Source organism: Spermophilus citellus (genome assembly GCF_964194105.1).
Source record: "Spermophilus citellus genome assembly, chromosome: 3".
Lineage (NCBI taxonomy): Eukaryota > Metazoa > Chordata > Mammalia > Rodentia > Sciuridae > Spermophilus > Spermophilus citellus.
The window spans coordinates 51434225-51450302 of record NC_138184.1 but is presented as its reverse complement, the minus strand read 5'-3'; the positions used below and the strand labels follow the sequence as shown (position 1 = coordinate 51450302).

At 36.4% G+C, this 16078-nt stretch overlaps 1 protein-coding gene across 4 annotated transcripts in view; it reads left to right on the top strand.

Moving 5' to 3' along the window:
* HACL1 (2-hydroxyacyl-CoA lyase 1) overlaps positions 1-16078 on the top strand; it is a 45587-nt gene that overhangs the window by 11400 nt on the left and 18109 nt on the right. For all 4 annotated transcript variants that reach the window (XM_081286323.1, XM_081286325.1, XM_081286326.1 and 1 more), the window contains 6 exons: positions 3093-3205; positions 5253-5388; positions 9103-9208; positions 10658-10741; positions 11957-12058; positions 14089-14243. In XM_081286323.1, the coding sequence (XP_081142449.1) occupies positions 3093-3205; positions 5253-5388; positions 9103-9208; positions 10658-10741; positions 11957-12058; positions 14089-14243 (696 nt within the window). The remainder of the gene's footprint in view (positions 1-3092; positions 3206-5252; positions 5389-9102; positions 9209-10657; positions 10742-11956; positions 12059-14088; positions 14244-16078) is intronic.

Sequence of the window (16078 nt, the reverse complement as noted above, 5' to 3'; positions counted from 1 at the left end):
AGTGCATTCCTGCTATTGTGGACTTTGGTGCCTTAGTGATATTTTCTTGGTCTTACAAGTGAAATGTGTTTTTTTCTATTTTGTGTGGGGGGGGGGGGAGTCAGAAAAGTAGAAATAATTTCAGCTAAGAATTGACATTTTTAACACTATTTTTCTATTCTATTTTCATGCATATTTTACATATTGTATTCATACTACATAGTTTTATATTCTACCTTTTTTACTTGGCATTACTGTTACCACTGTTGACTGGTGATGAGTCCTTGCTTCCCCAATGTTGAAGAATAACACCAGAGAAGCATGCCAAGGCAAGGTCAGAGTAGAAATTAGAAGTTTATTAAAGGACAGCAGAAAAGACTTCTCCAGGAGGAAGAAGGGGACCCAAGAGGTGGAATCTGTGGAAGGGCTGTTGTCTCCCCTTTTTATAGTTCTTTCAGTGATGGAATGTAGGGGCAAAGGGTTGGGACACAGGTGGGCCAAACAGGTAATCTGGGCAGGAAGGACTTCATTAACACTTCTTTGGGATGGGCTATCTCCAAATCTGTTGGGGGCTGTTTCTTGGGCTCCATTAACATTCCTTTGGGATGGACTTTGGGCCTAGGGGCTTTTCCGGGACTTCATTAACATTCCATGAGTTGTCCTGCGTTTCCCGGAATCATTGTCAGCATGGCCTCCATTTTAGATTTCACTCCATATTAGACCTGATTTACCTAACTACACTGACTACCTAATTTTAAATCTGGCTTCATTATCATGATATTTTTTTCATTGTTGTGATCATTTCCTGGTCTAGGGATGGATGTAATTCAAGGTAGAGTGCTTGCATAGCATGCAAGAAGCCCTGGGTTTGATCCTTAGTACACAAACACACACAAAAGTCCTAATTATAATTTTTGTGGACTTTGTTATTGTGGAAATGGTTCTTTACTGATTATAGAAAGTGGGCCTCAGGGGTATACTCAGTATACCAAGGGTGATTGGGAGAGTCAGACAAAGATAAATTTTTCTGTATAATACCTGAACATGATAAAATAGTATTAAGGAATGAGAGAAGGTGAGGCTCAGAGAAGTTATAACTTTAATAAGCTGCCTTTTATATTTTTGTAAAGGTTGAATATTCCTTTTTTAAAAACAAATATTTCTATTAGTTATTGATGGATCTTTATTTATTTGCTTATATGTGGTGCTGAGAAACGAACCCAGTGCCTCACACATGCTAGGCAAGCACTCTACCACTGAGCCACACAACCCGACCCCTTTTTATTAGAATAAGTTAATCACAGTGAGGATTTGTCCAGAAATGCTTACCTGGGACAATTTCATTAAGTTCTTTTGCTAATACATATTGTAATGCTATACAGTATTGTAGTAGGGGACAGATGAGACAGGATACCAAACAGGAAACAGGAAGGAGATTTATTTGGCTGCAGCCAGGTTCAGTGGTATAGCTTTTGCTGTAATCAATTAATCCCCCTGAACCCTGAGTTTCAGAACTTTATACTCAGCATGTAAGGGGAGAGGCTCAGAAGTTCACAGCCTGCAGAAGTTCACACAAAAGCAGCTTTTTCTTTCACTGTTCTGGGCAAGTTAACCCTTCAAGGACAACACCTGAGAAGAGGAGAGCTTCTTCTCCCCTTTCTTCCCTTCCCCTGCCAGCTGTTACCATGGAGTAGTTGGTAACCTCTTCTCTTTGAAATGTAAGCATCTCTGTGAAGCTCTGCCCCAAGGCCTGTGGCCTGGTTAAAAGAATCTGTTTTTCATATAATACTCTGCATTTGCAAGAACACTTCTACAAACTACTATATGTTGTTATGTATGTTAGATAGTCCATAAATATTTGTGAAAAACTAGTAAAGTGACATTCAGCACCTGGAGTGCTGATCTCTTCCAGGCGGTGGCCAAGTAAGATAGAGCAACAGGAAATAGGAAGTGTCACTACATTGAATTCTTTTGTAGAGATTCTTTTGCAGAGATTCTTTTGCAATAGTCCTGAGATCAATTATGGTGAAGATTTCTGGAGAAATTTACTGAAGATTTCCTGTAGAGGAAGGGGTGCTACTACAGTATTGACTTACTTAGTGAGTGGAAATAGTGAGTGCTGAGGGGAATAATGAAACACAACTGGAACTTAGGAGACAGAAAGACTTGTTTAGTGCAGTCTCTGTCCTGTGCCATTTGGGGACCATGGGTAAGTTACTGTCTATGAGTCTTTATTCCACAGTGGTGAAACTAAGGTAATAGTAATACTTCTCTTTATTGTTTTGAAAATTAAATGAGAAAAAAATGGCATATAGCATTAAATAATTGGTTTTAGTATGGTATTTACTATTACAACAACAATAACTACTACTATTGCTGTTACAGTGCAAAGCTATTGACCCCTGTCTCCTGTCAATGAATTGCCTGTTTGGTTACTAGATATTGGGGAAGAACTGTTAATTTACTAGATGTGATAAGGATATTATGTTTGTGTAAGAGAATGTTCTTCTCTTTTAGAGCTGCATCAGGAATTTTTTAGGGTGAAATGTCTTGATGCCTGTAATTTACTTAAAATGATTGGGTTGGGGGAACTGGGTTGTGGCGCAGTGGCAGACCGCTTGCCTAGCATATGTAAGGTGCTGGGTTGGATCCTCAGCATCACATAAAATAAATAAATATTTATTAATGTAATGTGTTCATCTACAACATATATATAAATGATTCGGAGGAAAAACATGCACATGTGTGAGTGAAGCAAAGGTGGTAAGCTGGTATTAATTGTTAAATCTACATGGTGAGTTTATGGAGTTTATTGTACTATTTTTCTACTTTTTTAAGGGGAGAGGGAGTACCAGGGGTTGAACTCAGGGTCACTCAACCACTGAGCCATATCCCCAGCCCTATTGTATTTTATTTAGAGACAGGTTCTCACTGAGTTGCTCAGGGCCTTGCCGATGCTGAACTCGCCATTCTCCTGTCTCAGCCTCCCAAGCTGCTGGGATTACAGGCGTGGAGCATTGTGCCTGGCTTCTACCTTTTTATGTATTTGAAATTTTCACAGTAAGAAATTTTGGAGTTGGCCTGTTTTAATTAAGAGAGCTGTTTATTTGCAGGTACAAGGAGTGCTGTATGCCACCTCCTGTTAGCATGGCAGAAACCTCTGCTGTGTGTATGGCAGCATCTATAATTAGGAATGCCAAACAGCCCCTTCTCATCATTGGGAAAGGTAACATTGAATAGGACTAAGTCTTTCGAGGCATTTGAAAGAATGCTGATTCTCTTTTGGAATTATTTTTATTTATTGTCTGCTCTAATGTTGGAACTGGAATAAGAGTTTTCTTCATCTTCATTTTACATTATTAGTTTTCAGATCATAGAATTATCCTTGATTGTCCAGAGATCTCTTACGAGGAAATTATTAAACTGCTTGGGACTTAAGAGTAAAATGATTTTTTCCTATTATAAAAAATTTTGGGAAAATCTAGAAATATAGGAGAAATCTCTTCATCCAGTGATTTTTTAACCCTTATACTTTTCTATTCCTTTTTTCATTGTAACATTTTTCATCATCTTAAAATTATTTTTTAGACATAATTCTTAGTGTCTGTTCACATACATATTAATACTTTACTGGTGAATATTTACTGTTAGTTTATAGTAGCTGTGATGAAAATATCCATGCCTAACGCTTTTTTTCCTATTTAGGATTTAAGACAGATCCCCCCAAAGAGAATCGACTAAGTCAAAGTATTTTTAAGGCTTTTGGTATAAACTGTTAATTGCTTTCTCCTGAGCTGTGGTACCAACCAATTTATACTCCTGTCAGAAATTTATTATTGTAAGGCTGTTGGGATCACCTATGACCATGTTAATCAATTATACATTACTTAGATATCACATAGAAACTAAAAATAGTTTTAACGAAAATGGTGAACAACTGAAATAATTCTGAGTTGAATGCATTTTATGATGTATTTTGGCAAGCAATTGCTCTGAGTCTCAATATCTCACTTGTAAAATAGGAATATTAACTCCCTCAGGGTATAAACAGCAACAACATATGTGGAAAGCACTCAGTGGGTGCTAGTTTTCATTCTTCCTTTAATAAACACTTGATGAGTACTTATGATAAGGCAGGGATTATAAAACCATTCATGAGGAATACAGAAAAATAATGATTCCTACCTAGAAAGTAATAGGCCTGATACCTGATTACATGTAAACTCTTAGTGTGTAAAGAGAGACCGAGGTGGCTTCTCCAGGAAAGCAGCAACAGTTTGCCTTGTGTAGGTGGTGCAAAGACATTCCAGAAGGCATGGCACAGCAGCTATACCTTGAAAAACTGGGTAATAGTTCACTAAGTTTCAGGGAGAACAAAGACAGTCTAGGAAGAGAGACTGAGTGTACATCGACATAGAGGTAAGATGGAGAATAAGGAAACTTGCTGCATAAAATCTGAAGTATTTTTCATTGTGTATGTATGAGAAAGGAGTCGGAGAGATTCTGTAGGGGGAATGTGATACTGGATCTGAAAGTACACTATACTATTTAATAGGATTCAGTAAAGAATTTAAATTCCAAATATTGATAGAATTCTGCTAACCATGAAAAAAGTATAAAATTAAATAGCTAAGAATAATAGTGGCCTTGATCAAATTAGAAATGGAATCATTCCTATATTTCAGCAAACATTTAGTATTTTAAATGTCAACGACATGGTTACTCTTCAGGCATATAGTTGTAAAAAACAGGTATGTATCCCATTCAAGTTAGCCCTGTACAGTCACAGCATTGTAGAACCTATAGAAAGATCTGGGGAGCCTTAGGAATTTAAGCCCTCCTAGACTAGTGCAGACTGGATTTTCTGGTGATGGATGTGTGAAGATAGAGGGAGCCTTTCTCTTTCAGTGCAGAGCTTCTCCTGCCCACCTGGGCCTCCCAGTAGATACAGTGTATTTAGTAAATTGCCATTAGTAGTTCAGCAGGATGATGGCATGGAACAGGTAAGTGATGTATCAACAAGAGATGCATGGTATAACTTTTGTTTACTCTTCAGATTAATCTAGAATATTATTGAGGGGAAGTTAGAATTATTGCTTTCTTAAGCACTTTAAAATACCAAAGATAAAAACCGTAGTTACAGTTTATTTTGTTTTTAAGCCCATGTATAAGCAAAAGGAAAGTATTTGAGGTCTAAAAGCAATTTCATGTGAACTATTTGGTCCCAATGCCAAACTTAGCTAAATCATCTAATACATTTCCATTTCTTATAGGTGCTGCTTATGCCCACGCAGAAGAGAGTATCAGGAAGTTGGTGGAGCAGTGTAAATTGCCATTTTTGCCTACCCCAATGGGAAAAGGTGTTGTCCCTGACAACCATCCCAATTGTGTATCTGCAGCCAGATCCAGGTATGTGGCATTACACATTTTAAATACAATGTCGTGGCAAATTTTAGGCTAACTTAAATTGTTTTGTTACCTTAATGCATCTGGAGAGAAGTTCTGAAAGAATCATGTAATTCTAAGACTACCTGCTTCTTTTGGACTTTTCAGTACTTTAAAGATGTTATCGAGTCTCCTCTGGCTCTTGTGGGTTTAGTTGAAAAATCTGCAGTCATTTGAATCTTTGTTCTCTTATGTAGTAAGTTCTTTTTATCTGTCTGCTTTCAAAATTTTTCTTTATCTTTGGTTTTTAGCAGTTTGATTATGATATATCTGGACATGATTTCCTTTGGGTTCTCAGCTCTTTTTGAATCTGTAAATTTTGTCTTTATCCAATTTTAGAAACTTTTTTATGGTTATTTCTACACCAATATTTTGCTCCTCCTAACTCTATTGATACTAATATTATACATCTTGATTTTTTTCCAAGTATCTGTTCACTTGTTTTCAACCCTTTTGTTTCTTACATTTTCTGTTTCTTTGCTCAGAATTTCTATCCTTAAGCTTATTTCTAGAATAATTTTCTTTATTCTTCATGGAACATAGTTATAATAGTCTTTATTTAGTCTTTATTGCTTTAAAGTCTTTATTTAGTAATTCTAACATCTGGGACTTCTTGGATTAGCATGTATTATCTTTTTTGAGAATTGTCACATTTTTCTGTATTGAGTAATTATGGGTTATATCCTAGATTGGTTAATAATAGGTTGTGAGATTCAGGGTCATATTAAAATCCTTTAGAATGTTGATTTGTTTTGTTTGTTTGTTTATCAAGCAGTCAATGATTAGGTTAGGTTAGGGTCAGACTGCAGATTCTTTTTTACTTAACTCGGGGCACTAATTCCAGAGTCAGTTCTGCTTCAGAAACTGTGCTATTATGTTTTGGGTCTGTTTGCAATTGCCTTGCTTTTGGGGGTGAGCCCAGACACTTGCTGGTTCATATCCAGAATTGGGGATTTCTTTTCTCTCTAGGGTCTCTCTGGTTTCCACCTCCACTTTCTTTTTTCCCAAAAGTGCCTTTTCCAGGCCCTTGCTGCAGCCTTATAATACCACACAGCTGGGCAAGCAAGAAGAAAAAAACAATGGAGACTGATCCCATACTTTAGACCATAGAGTGGGGGCGGGGGTGTGCTTTTTCCTAGTTCCTTTTACCTGAAAAATGACATTTATCTTATATTTTTGGCTGCTGGGGAAAAACCACAATGAAGTTCTCTCTAGCTTGCAGTGTGAAGCGAAGCAAGTGAGAGAGAGAAAGGTGTGTGTGTATGTGAGAGAGAGAGAGAGAGAGAGAGAGAGGGAAAGATGGAGGGAGGGAAGGTGTGTGTGTGTGTGTGTGTGTGTGTGTGTGTGTGTGTGTGTGAGAGTATGTGAGAATGGCGGTGGTTTGATGGTATCCTGATCCTCTGGCCAAGAAGACAGTATTTATTTCTAAGTTTTTGCCATCTGCAGTTCTGTAATTAGAACTTCCGTAAGCAGCTTAGCAAAACCCTGTCTCAAAATAAAAAAATAAAATGGCTATGGATGTGGCTCAGTGGTTAAGCACCCCTGGGTTCAATCCCTTTACCAAAAAAAAAAAAAAAGTTAAATGTCATATTTGCTGCTTATGTTTTTTGTTTAATGCTATTAGATCATGCCTTTACTTTTTACTCAGTATACTTAGGATAGTAATCAAATTCTTATGTATAGTAATCAAATTAATTCTTATACTGTTAAGTGTGTTTAATATTGTGACTTAGTTTGAACTGAAGTTTATCTTCATTCTAACTAGATTTTGAGAAGATAACATTAAAGACATAAATAGTGTAAAAAGTATTGCAAAGGATTATAAATAATTGAATTGATAATTTAAAGAGTTGTAGAGTATCGATAAACTAATTCATTTTGCAATTTGCAGTTTTTATCTGCTTGTTAAATTAGTTTCCCTAGGATTGACGCAATGTATGAAGATGCTTTTTTGAGTAAATACCTGATAGCTGAATTTCTATGAAAAATTTGCATTCATCACTGAAGAAGACAAAAGCAATAAAAATAGATTTTGTACAGCAAGAGGAAAATGGAGTCAGCCAGAAATCAGGACAATGAGGAGTAAAAACAAAACAAACCTCATTGCAATTATGATAATAAAGTGTCTCAGAAAAAGGCAGAAATATTCTGATTGGATTAATGACAGCAACTATGTGCTATAAGAGCTACCAAAATGACACAACTTAAACACAAGATTGAGGAAAGATATATGAAATAAACATAAAGCAAGAGTGGTATGTTAGTATCAATGTGGATATCAAAATAAAACTCATTCAAAGATTGGAAGTTATATTAGAATAAGTTCTTTATTAGAATCTAATAAAGATTAGAAGTATTAAGGTGTATAAAATAAAACTTAATAGTAATACACTTGTATAATATTTTGGAAAGCAATTCAGGAATATTAATTGATAGTCTTAAAAATGCCTACTTCTAGAGTGCTGGGAATGTGGCTCATTGGTAGAGAATTTGCCTCGTATACAGTAGGCCCTGGGTTCAATTCCTAGCACTGCCAAAAATAAAAACAAACAACCCTGCTTCTAGGAATCATTGGGAAATGTGCATTAAGATTCAAACATTGGGGCTGGGGATGTGGCTCAGTGGTAGCGCGCTCGCCTGGCATGCATGAGGCCCGGGTTCAATCCTCAGCACCACATACAAACAAAGATGTTGTGTCCACCGAAAACTAAAAAATAAATATTAAAAAATTCTCTCTCTCTCTCGCTCTCGCTCTCGCTCTCGCTGTCTTTAAAAAAATAATAATTATACATCATCTTTAAAAAAAAAAGATTCAAACATAGATGCTGGTGTTGTGGCTCAAGAGTAGAGCATTTGCCTAGCATGTATGATGCCTGGGATTTCATCCTCAGCACAAGGGTAGAAGGAAGGGAAGGAGAGAAAAGATGTGCAGCCCCACAGTGGAGAACATTAAATAAATTGTGGCATATATGTTCAGAAAAACATGTAACTTTTAAAAAATTTTACTTAGGAACTTAATGATAAAGAAAATGTTTATGATAAGTGAAAGTATGTGTGGACTGTATTATATAAGCTCAGTTACGTAAAAATATGCTTACATAGAAAAAAAGACTAGATGAAAATATGCCAGGATATGAATAATAGTTTACAATTGATAATATTATTGAGATTAACTTGGCTTTTTAGGTTGTTTTTTTTCCTGGGTTTTTTTTTCAAGACTATCTACAGAGGACTTATGTTAATTTTTCTAGTGATAAAGTAACAAAATGGATTGTAGATACAGCATACGATAATATTTATTCTACTTAATTTATCTTTTAGATTACTATTTAAATAGAATGGCTTTATAAATTATTTTAGCTTGGATGATCAAATTTACCCTGGAAGCGAATTCATAAGTTTAATATAAACTCCAAATTATCTAGACATTAAAAATACTTCCAAAATTAATTTTAGAAAGAGGGCTGGGATTGTGGCTCAATGGTAGAGTACTCACCTAGCATATGTGAGGCACTGGCTTCAATCCTCAGCACCACAAAAAAAAAAATAAATAAATAAATTTAAAATAAAGATAATGTGTCTACCTAAAACTAAAAAATAAATATTAAAAAAAGAATAATTCAAATAAGAAATATAGATATACTCTTTGTATTACATTCATTTTTTTTTCTTAAATAGGGCTTTGCAATTTGCTGATGTGATTGTGTTATTTGGTGCTAGACTGAATTGGATTTTACATTTTGGACTTCCTCCAAGATATCAGCCAGATGTGAAGTTTATCCAGGTACTCAGAAAAGATTTCAGAACAGAGCTGTCTGTGGTTCATCGTTCTTTCTCTCAGCCATTATCAGATCTGCTTTCTTCTTCACTTTTGTAAAGAACCTTTTCTCTTTTTACAAAGGAAGATTTTAAAAAATTGTCTAACATAATTAAAGGCCCTAAAGTTATCTGCCTTTTCAAACCTCAACATCATGTTCCAGTTTACTTCTGACCAGAAAACTTTTCAAAATAAAGTTTTGAAAAGCAAAATCCAAGTTCAAGTATATTTAAAGGTTGAGAATCGAAACTCAAATAGGATGGTAGATAAGAATGAAATATTCAGCATTGTTATGGAGTGAGTTTTTCTTTTAGAGCCAGAACTTTCACTCTTTGGTTGGAAATCTCTAAACTACTCTGCTTTTACCTATGTCATTAAACGGTGTCTGAAAAATACTCTTACCTCTTTTGATTCTTCTATCATTCTGACCCTCTTTATAATCCAGTTTCTATACTATAGGAAGAACTACCTATCTAGTGACATGAGTGAGCTCTGTTTGCCCTAAACAGATTGGCCTCATTCCATTTAATGTTTAATGACTCAGCTTCAATTATAATTTTCTCCCAGCCTGCCATTCAGTTTTTTAAATTTTATTTGTTCCTTTTAGTTATATATGACAGAACATATTTTGACATATTTGCCATTTACCTCCTAGGGAGTCAGCTTCTAGTAGTCCCTTTCCCACATGGGTCATTGAGAACTAAAAATCACAAACAAGATTGTGGATTATACCTGGAAGATGCTGCCACCTCCTGACTGCTTGTCTTTATTACCAACTAATCTCCTTCAGGGTAGTTAAATTGTTCCTTCTTGCAAAAGCCATTTTCACTTGTTCCTGGCTGTCCAGAAATGGAACCTCTGAGTAAAGGGAAAACAATCAGGCCATGCTTTAGGAGTGTTTCTTGGAGTGTGTTTCCTGAACCACCAGCATCAGCATTGCCTAGAAAACCTGTTAGAATTGCACATTTTTGTACCCCATCCCAGACTTAATTAAATCAGAAACTCTGAGGTGGACTCCTGCAATGTATGGTTTAACACGTCCACTAGGTGGTTCTCATACATGCTCAAATCTGAGAACCTCTTCTCTAGATTGGAATCTTAAGTGTATTTCATTCGAACCTTATTATCAATTAGATTCAAAAACTGTAATTGATCAGCACAAATGGATTCCTGTGGGTATAATGGGACAATACCAGAATTCCATAGAGAAGATTTTAAAATGAGAAAAGATGAGGAGGTTCTCTATACTAGCTATGATACTTGGAATAGTTTTATGGGTTTTTACTTTTATTGAAGAACTTTTTGAGTTGAAATCAAATTTTATCATATATGTACAATCCATTTATTCAGCTTTAATTGACTTAAAGATTTTGAAGAATAAACATGACTTGTTCTTCAGCCTTTTTTCTCTTTTAGGTTGACATCTGTGCAGAAGAATTGGGGAATAACGTGAGACCTGCTGTGACTTTACTAGGAGACATAAATGCTGTTACTAAACAGGTAGGAGCTTTTGCCTGGATTTAGTTTATGTGGATTGAAAAAGTCAGTTCTTGAAAATATTAATCTTGATTACCTTGGTGACAGGTCTGTTAATATCTATTTTAAGCAAAATTTATGATGGAAAACTACTCTTTTTCTAATATTTATTTTTTAGTTGTAGATGGACACAATATCTTTATTTTATTTATTTATTTTTATGTGGTGCTGAGGATCGAACCCAGGGCTTTGCACATGCAAGGCGAGCGCTTTACCACTGAGCCATAACCCCAGCCCCGGAAAACTACTCTTAGTGTAACTGTGAAATGTGTAAACTTTTAACTTCTTGTGCATAACTCATATTCATGTAAGTTAAACATTTTGGGAAGGTACTTTAAAAGTACCTTAAAGTCATTCAGTAGGAAAACAGGGATTTATTAAGTAAGATCCGGCTCTATACACTGGAAAAAAAAAATTAGGGTGTATTTTGTTTTTGTTTTGTTTTATTTTAGTTAATAAAGAGCTTTTTACTATCCCAAAGGCCTGTAATCAATGACTTGTCCAGGTTCTTATTATTTGTATATAACATATTCCATTGTAACAGGAGATAAAATATTGTCACATTTACTACTTGATTTTAGAGAATATTTGTTATCATAAGCACACAGTATTAAGATACATCTCCAATCACATATGAAATCACTGTGGAGTCAGTATCAGAGGACTCTGGGTATTTACCAGCCTTCCTATAAGGATTCTAGGTAGGGAGTTGTTTTCCTTCAGTGTCAAAGACTGAAGAGGCTTTAGAGCCCTTGCCTGTGAGATGTGGAGGAGGTGGCACCTCACTCTGTCCTACAGAAATCCCAGCATCTGGCAGAAATTCACACTGACCCAAACAAAAGCTTACCATCTTACCCATTTATCAGTTGTTTCCTGCCTAGAAGAAAAGCAGAGTATGAGCAATGTGAAGGGTAGAATTGCATAGCAAGCAGTGTGTCTTCTTTAAGAAGAGATTTTTAATTTTAATAGGTGTAGATGGTCAGGATGCCTTTGTTTTAGTTTTTTTTTTTTTAAATATGGTGCTAAAAAATCAGTGCCTCACACATGTCAGGCAAGTGCTGTGCAACTGAGCTACAGCCCCAGCCCAAGAAGAGATTTTTATATTAATGTGATTTAAATTTATTTTCAAAAAGGAAAGAAAACTTTTATGTTTTCTTTTTTTTTTTTTTTTTTTTTTAGCTTTTAGAACAGTTTGATAAGGCACCATGGCAGTACCCTCCAGAAAGCAAGTGGTGGAATACTCTGAGGGAAAAAATGAAGAACAATGACGCTGCATCCAAGGTAACGTGGGACCCCCTGAAAGTCAAGAACACCTCAGGTTCATGGCTGACTTAGTTCTGCCCTAAGTCACCATGCTGTGCAGAATCATAAATGAAAACCACAGGGCTTGGAAAAAGGAGTTAAACTCACAACTGTGAAAAACTTTGTGAAACAAAAATAAGGTAGGAGGAGCCTAATACAAATGGTAGCAAAGTTTTAACCATGTTTATGTAATAGATACATATATAAATATGGGTACTTTACCTTGAAAAAGACATGAAGTTTCTTGTAGAATTGGACATCATCTTGGCTTGCAGCTTGTCAGTTACTGTGAAGTGGTAGAAGGAGGGTGAAAGTTATAATAGCAGATGCAGGTGGATGTGGCTTATTGCCCCTCAGTTTGATTTTAGCACAGAACATCAGTTTAGTGATCTTTTGAAACCTTAAGTCCTGGGGCATGTCAAGGCTTGGTTTTTTGCCTTTAAGTTACAAGTCCTTCAAGGCATACAAACATAATAGATAGCTGTTTCATTAAAACTGAAAATTTGATCCACATATTGCCTTCTTTTTTATTTAACTTTCGTATTGCTACTAAAAATTCTTCTGTGGTTTTCTTCTCTGCACTGATAGTTATGCCTGACAGTGAAGGCTTTGGAAGGGAGTCTATATATCCATTACTATCACTAAAATGAATCACTTCTTCTGGATTTAGTGATTTCTGTTTTAAGTGTTTTTATATATGGTGCTTATTCTTTGATTATGAAATAGGTTGTTCCTGAGGTGTTCACTATTTTATGTATTCAAATGTGTCTTGGTTCAGCTGGGTGTGGTTTTCTGTTTACCTAGTGTTTCTTGCTGGTGGAATCATGCATTAACACATAACACATAAGAAAAGCAAATTAGGGCTGGGGATGTGGCTCAAGCAGTAACGCACTCACCTGGCATGCGTAGGGTTCAATCCTCAGCACCACAAAAAAATAAAATAAAGATGTTGTGGCCACCGAAAACTGAAAAATATTAAAAATTCTCTCTCTCTTCTTTTCTCTCTATCTCAAAAAAAAAGCAAATTATGCACATTTAATTCCCTAATATGTTCATGGTCTTGGAAAAAATTCACATGTTCAAAGCAAACAGAGCAGAATTGATTATACCTGATTTTGTCTTACATCGGAATTTTAATCAGTAACTATTTCTTCTATCAAAAGCTAGTCTCAGCCCTATTTTCTAAACTGTATTATAACTAATCCCTTCTTTTCCCTAGGACTCTCCATAATTTAAGATGAATGGAGCTTGACTCTCTTCTCTGGTGTAGGAGTACAGGAAGGTCCTTAGTCTATCTTGGTATAATCTCCAACAGAGCATGGTAGCCCAGGCAAAGAGGTAGTGCTAGGAACAGATGAAACTTGCTGCTAAAGGCCAGGTGGCTTTCTGTCCACACTAGAAAGCATATGGATATACAGAGGCATTTGTAGCTTGTGATTTTTGCTTGTTGTTTTCCCCCTCCATTCAGAACTCTATAATGATGGATGTAGTACATCTCCTTTAGTCTCCAGTGTATGGGGCAGAATCAGATTTTAGCATTGTCTTCTGTATTCCTAACATTTTATTTTTAAATTTAGTGCCATATTTTAGATGAAAATATTCTGGAATAAAAATTTTATAAATAAAAAGTTTTTGTAAGGCAACATTATCCTAAGAGTGCTTAAATAAGATTGTTCAGGTTTTGTTTAATTCAGTGTATCTTAGCTATCTTTAATGTACAACTTCTTAGAGTCTTTAATATGCTCGCCTATATTGTGGCTCTCCAGGAAGAAGAATATTCCCTGGTTTATTTGATTGTGTCCCAAATTGGGACTGTGGGACACATTTTTCTTAGCATATTGTCACAGGTTATTTAGCTCCTGAAGAGTTGCCATTGTACAGCCATTTGGAAATTGGGTAGCCTCTAATGATTAACTATTTCCAGATAAGTTTGTTAGTAGATTATTGATACTGGTTATTTTCACTGTGTCCCAATCTAATTTAGAGTATATTTCCCTCTACTGTTTTAGGAATTAGCTTCCAAAAAATCCCTGCCTATGAATTATTACACAGTATTCTATCATATTCAAGAACAACTCCCCAGGGACTGTTTTGTGGTAAGCGAGGGAGCAAACACCATGGACATTGGACGCACTGTGCTTCAAAACTACCTACCTCGTCACAGGTAAGACTTTTGAGAAAGAAATTATAATTGATTATGATGTGTTTAATTTGAAGCTATCATAATGTAGATTAAGAAAACATTTTAGGGAAGGCAATGTGGTAGGATAGAGGTACCATTCATTTGCCTGCTTCTCCACCAGATGGAACCAAAACAACAGGTATATAGCTGCATATTGAGGTGTGTGGCCATGGGAGAGCACTGGAGTTCAACAGTGGAGACAGACCCAGTAAAACCAGGTTTTGGATAATAGAATATCAAGAAAAACAAAGCATCCCAGCATTTATCACATGGCAATATGACTTGAGGAGGGTTGGGGGAGTATACCCTTAGCAGAGGTATAGGTAAAAGAGAATCCCAGCAAACTATTGATGCAAAATTTGAAGCCTCACAGAAATAGTCTAAACAGATAAGAGACCTGGAATCAGCATGGTGAACTAGCTTTGGAGAAGGAGTTCACTGCCTCATCCAGCAAATTCTCAGGGTGCTGTAATCAGGAGCCATCTTAAGAAGGGTCCTGTTGGCTGAGCTTTTACTGCTCTGGGGGTCAGAAATCCCTGAATCTTCCCATCTCCAGGCCATTCTACTGCATTACCTCACAGGTGGCCACCTCATAAGATAGTCTTTGGCTCAGGAGAGTGACTTTGACACAAACCTGCTGAGGGTTCTATCATGGGAAATGTAGACTGTCATGCAGAGGAGAGCAAAAGGTGCTTCCCTGTAAAATCAGTAGTTCAGGGAACCTGCCCTCTGAGCGTTAGAGAGTGAATAGATGTGTGTTTCATGAGGGAGTCAGGACTCAGGACATCAGAATCTTGAGGGTTTACAGATCTTTGCAACCCTGTTGCCCCTCTCATCCTTCAGAGGTGATGAGACACACTGCAGCGCCAACATTTGACTCATAACTCTTGGGAACACTGTACCTATGAGGGTTCCCTGCATCAGAGGCACTTGTACCCTATCAGATTATTCATTGCTGATAAGTGAATATGATGCACAGGTGGGGGACTTTGATCTTGGCCTATGCCTTTCCCTATGAAGCACCAGGAACTGAGCCAGTGAATAAACAGAAAGCAAGAACTTCATGCCATTCACTGTGATTGGAACAACAAGTATCAGAGTCTCTTTTTAAGTAACAGATCCAATATCAACAGAGCCTGTGGGAGCCTCCATCACCTGAAGGGGGCTTCTACTCCCATGGTTGGAGTAACCACAGAGGGCACACCCCACATATTCTGCTCTCTATACCACACCTGACTGAGTTCCCAGAGGACTTATACTCTTGAAAGACCTACAGAAGCAGTGGGTTCTTCAGAGTTCCTCAGACTCTGATATGGTATGCACTGTGTCTATACCTACTAATCACAGCCAAAGAAACCACAGGGAGATTACACCATGGAATCCAATTGAAAATAAACTCAACTTTACACTACAAACCAGTACCTAAGAACACAGCATTAAAAGAAAGCTGCTTACTAAGAAAACCAGCATATAAATGAAACAGAATCCATCCCAATAGATGTGTAAATCTCAACATAGAAACACAAGACATATGAAAAATAAGGTAATATGACATCTTGTAACATTCTTAACTCTCTAGGAACAGATTCTGACAATGTTGATGTAGATGAAATTCTGGATAAAGAATTCTAAAGAATGATTTTCTGAAAGCTCATTGGAAGTCTAGGAGAATAGATAAAGAGTTGAATGAACTAAGGAAAACAATGCAGAATAGGAACTGGAAATTCAGTAAAGAGGTAGAGATTCTGAAAAAAGAATCGAACAAATATCTTAGAAGTGAAAAGCTCAGTAAGTCAGATAAAAAAAAACTCAAAGCC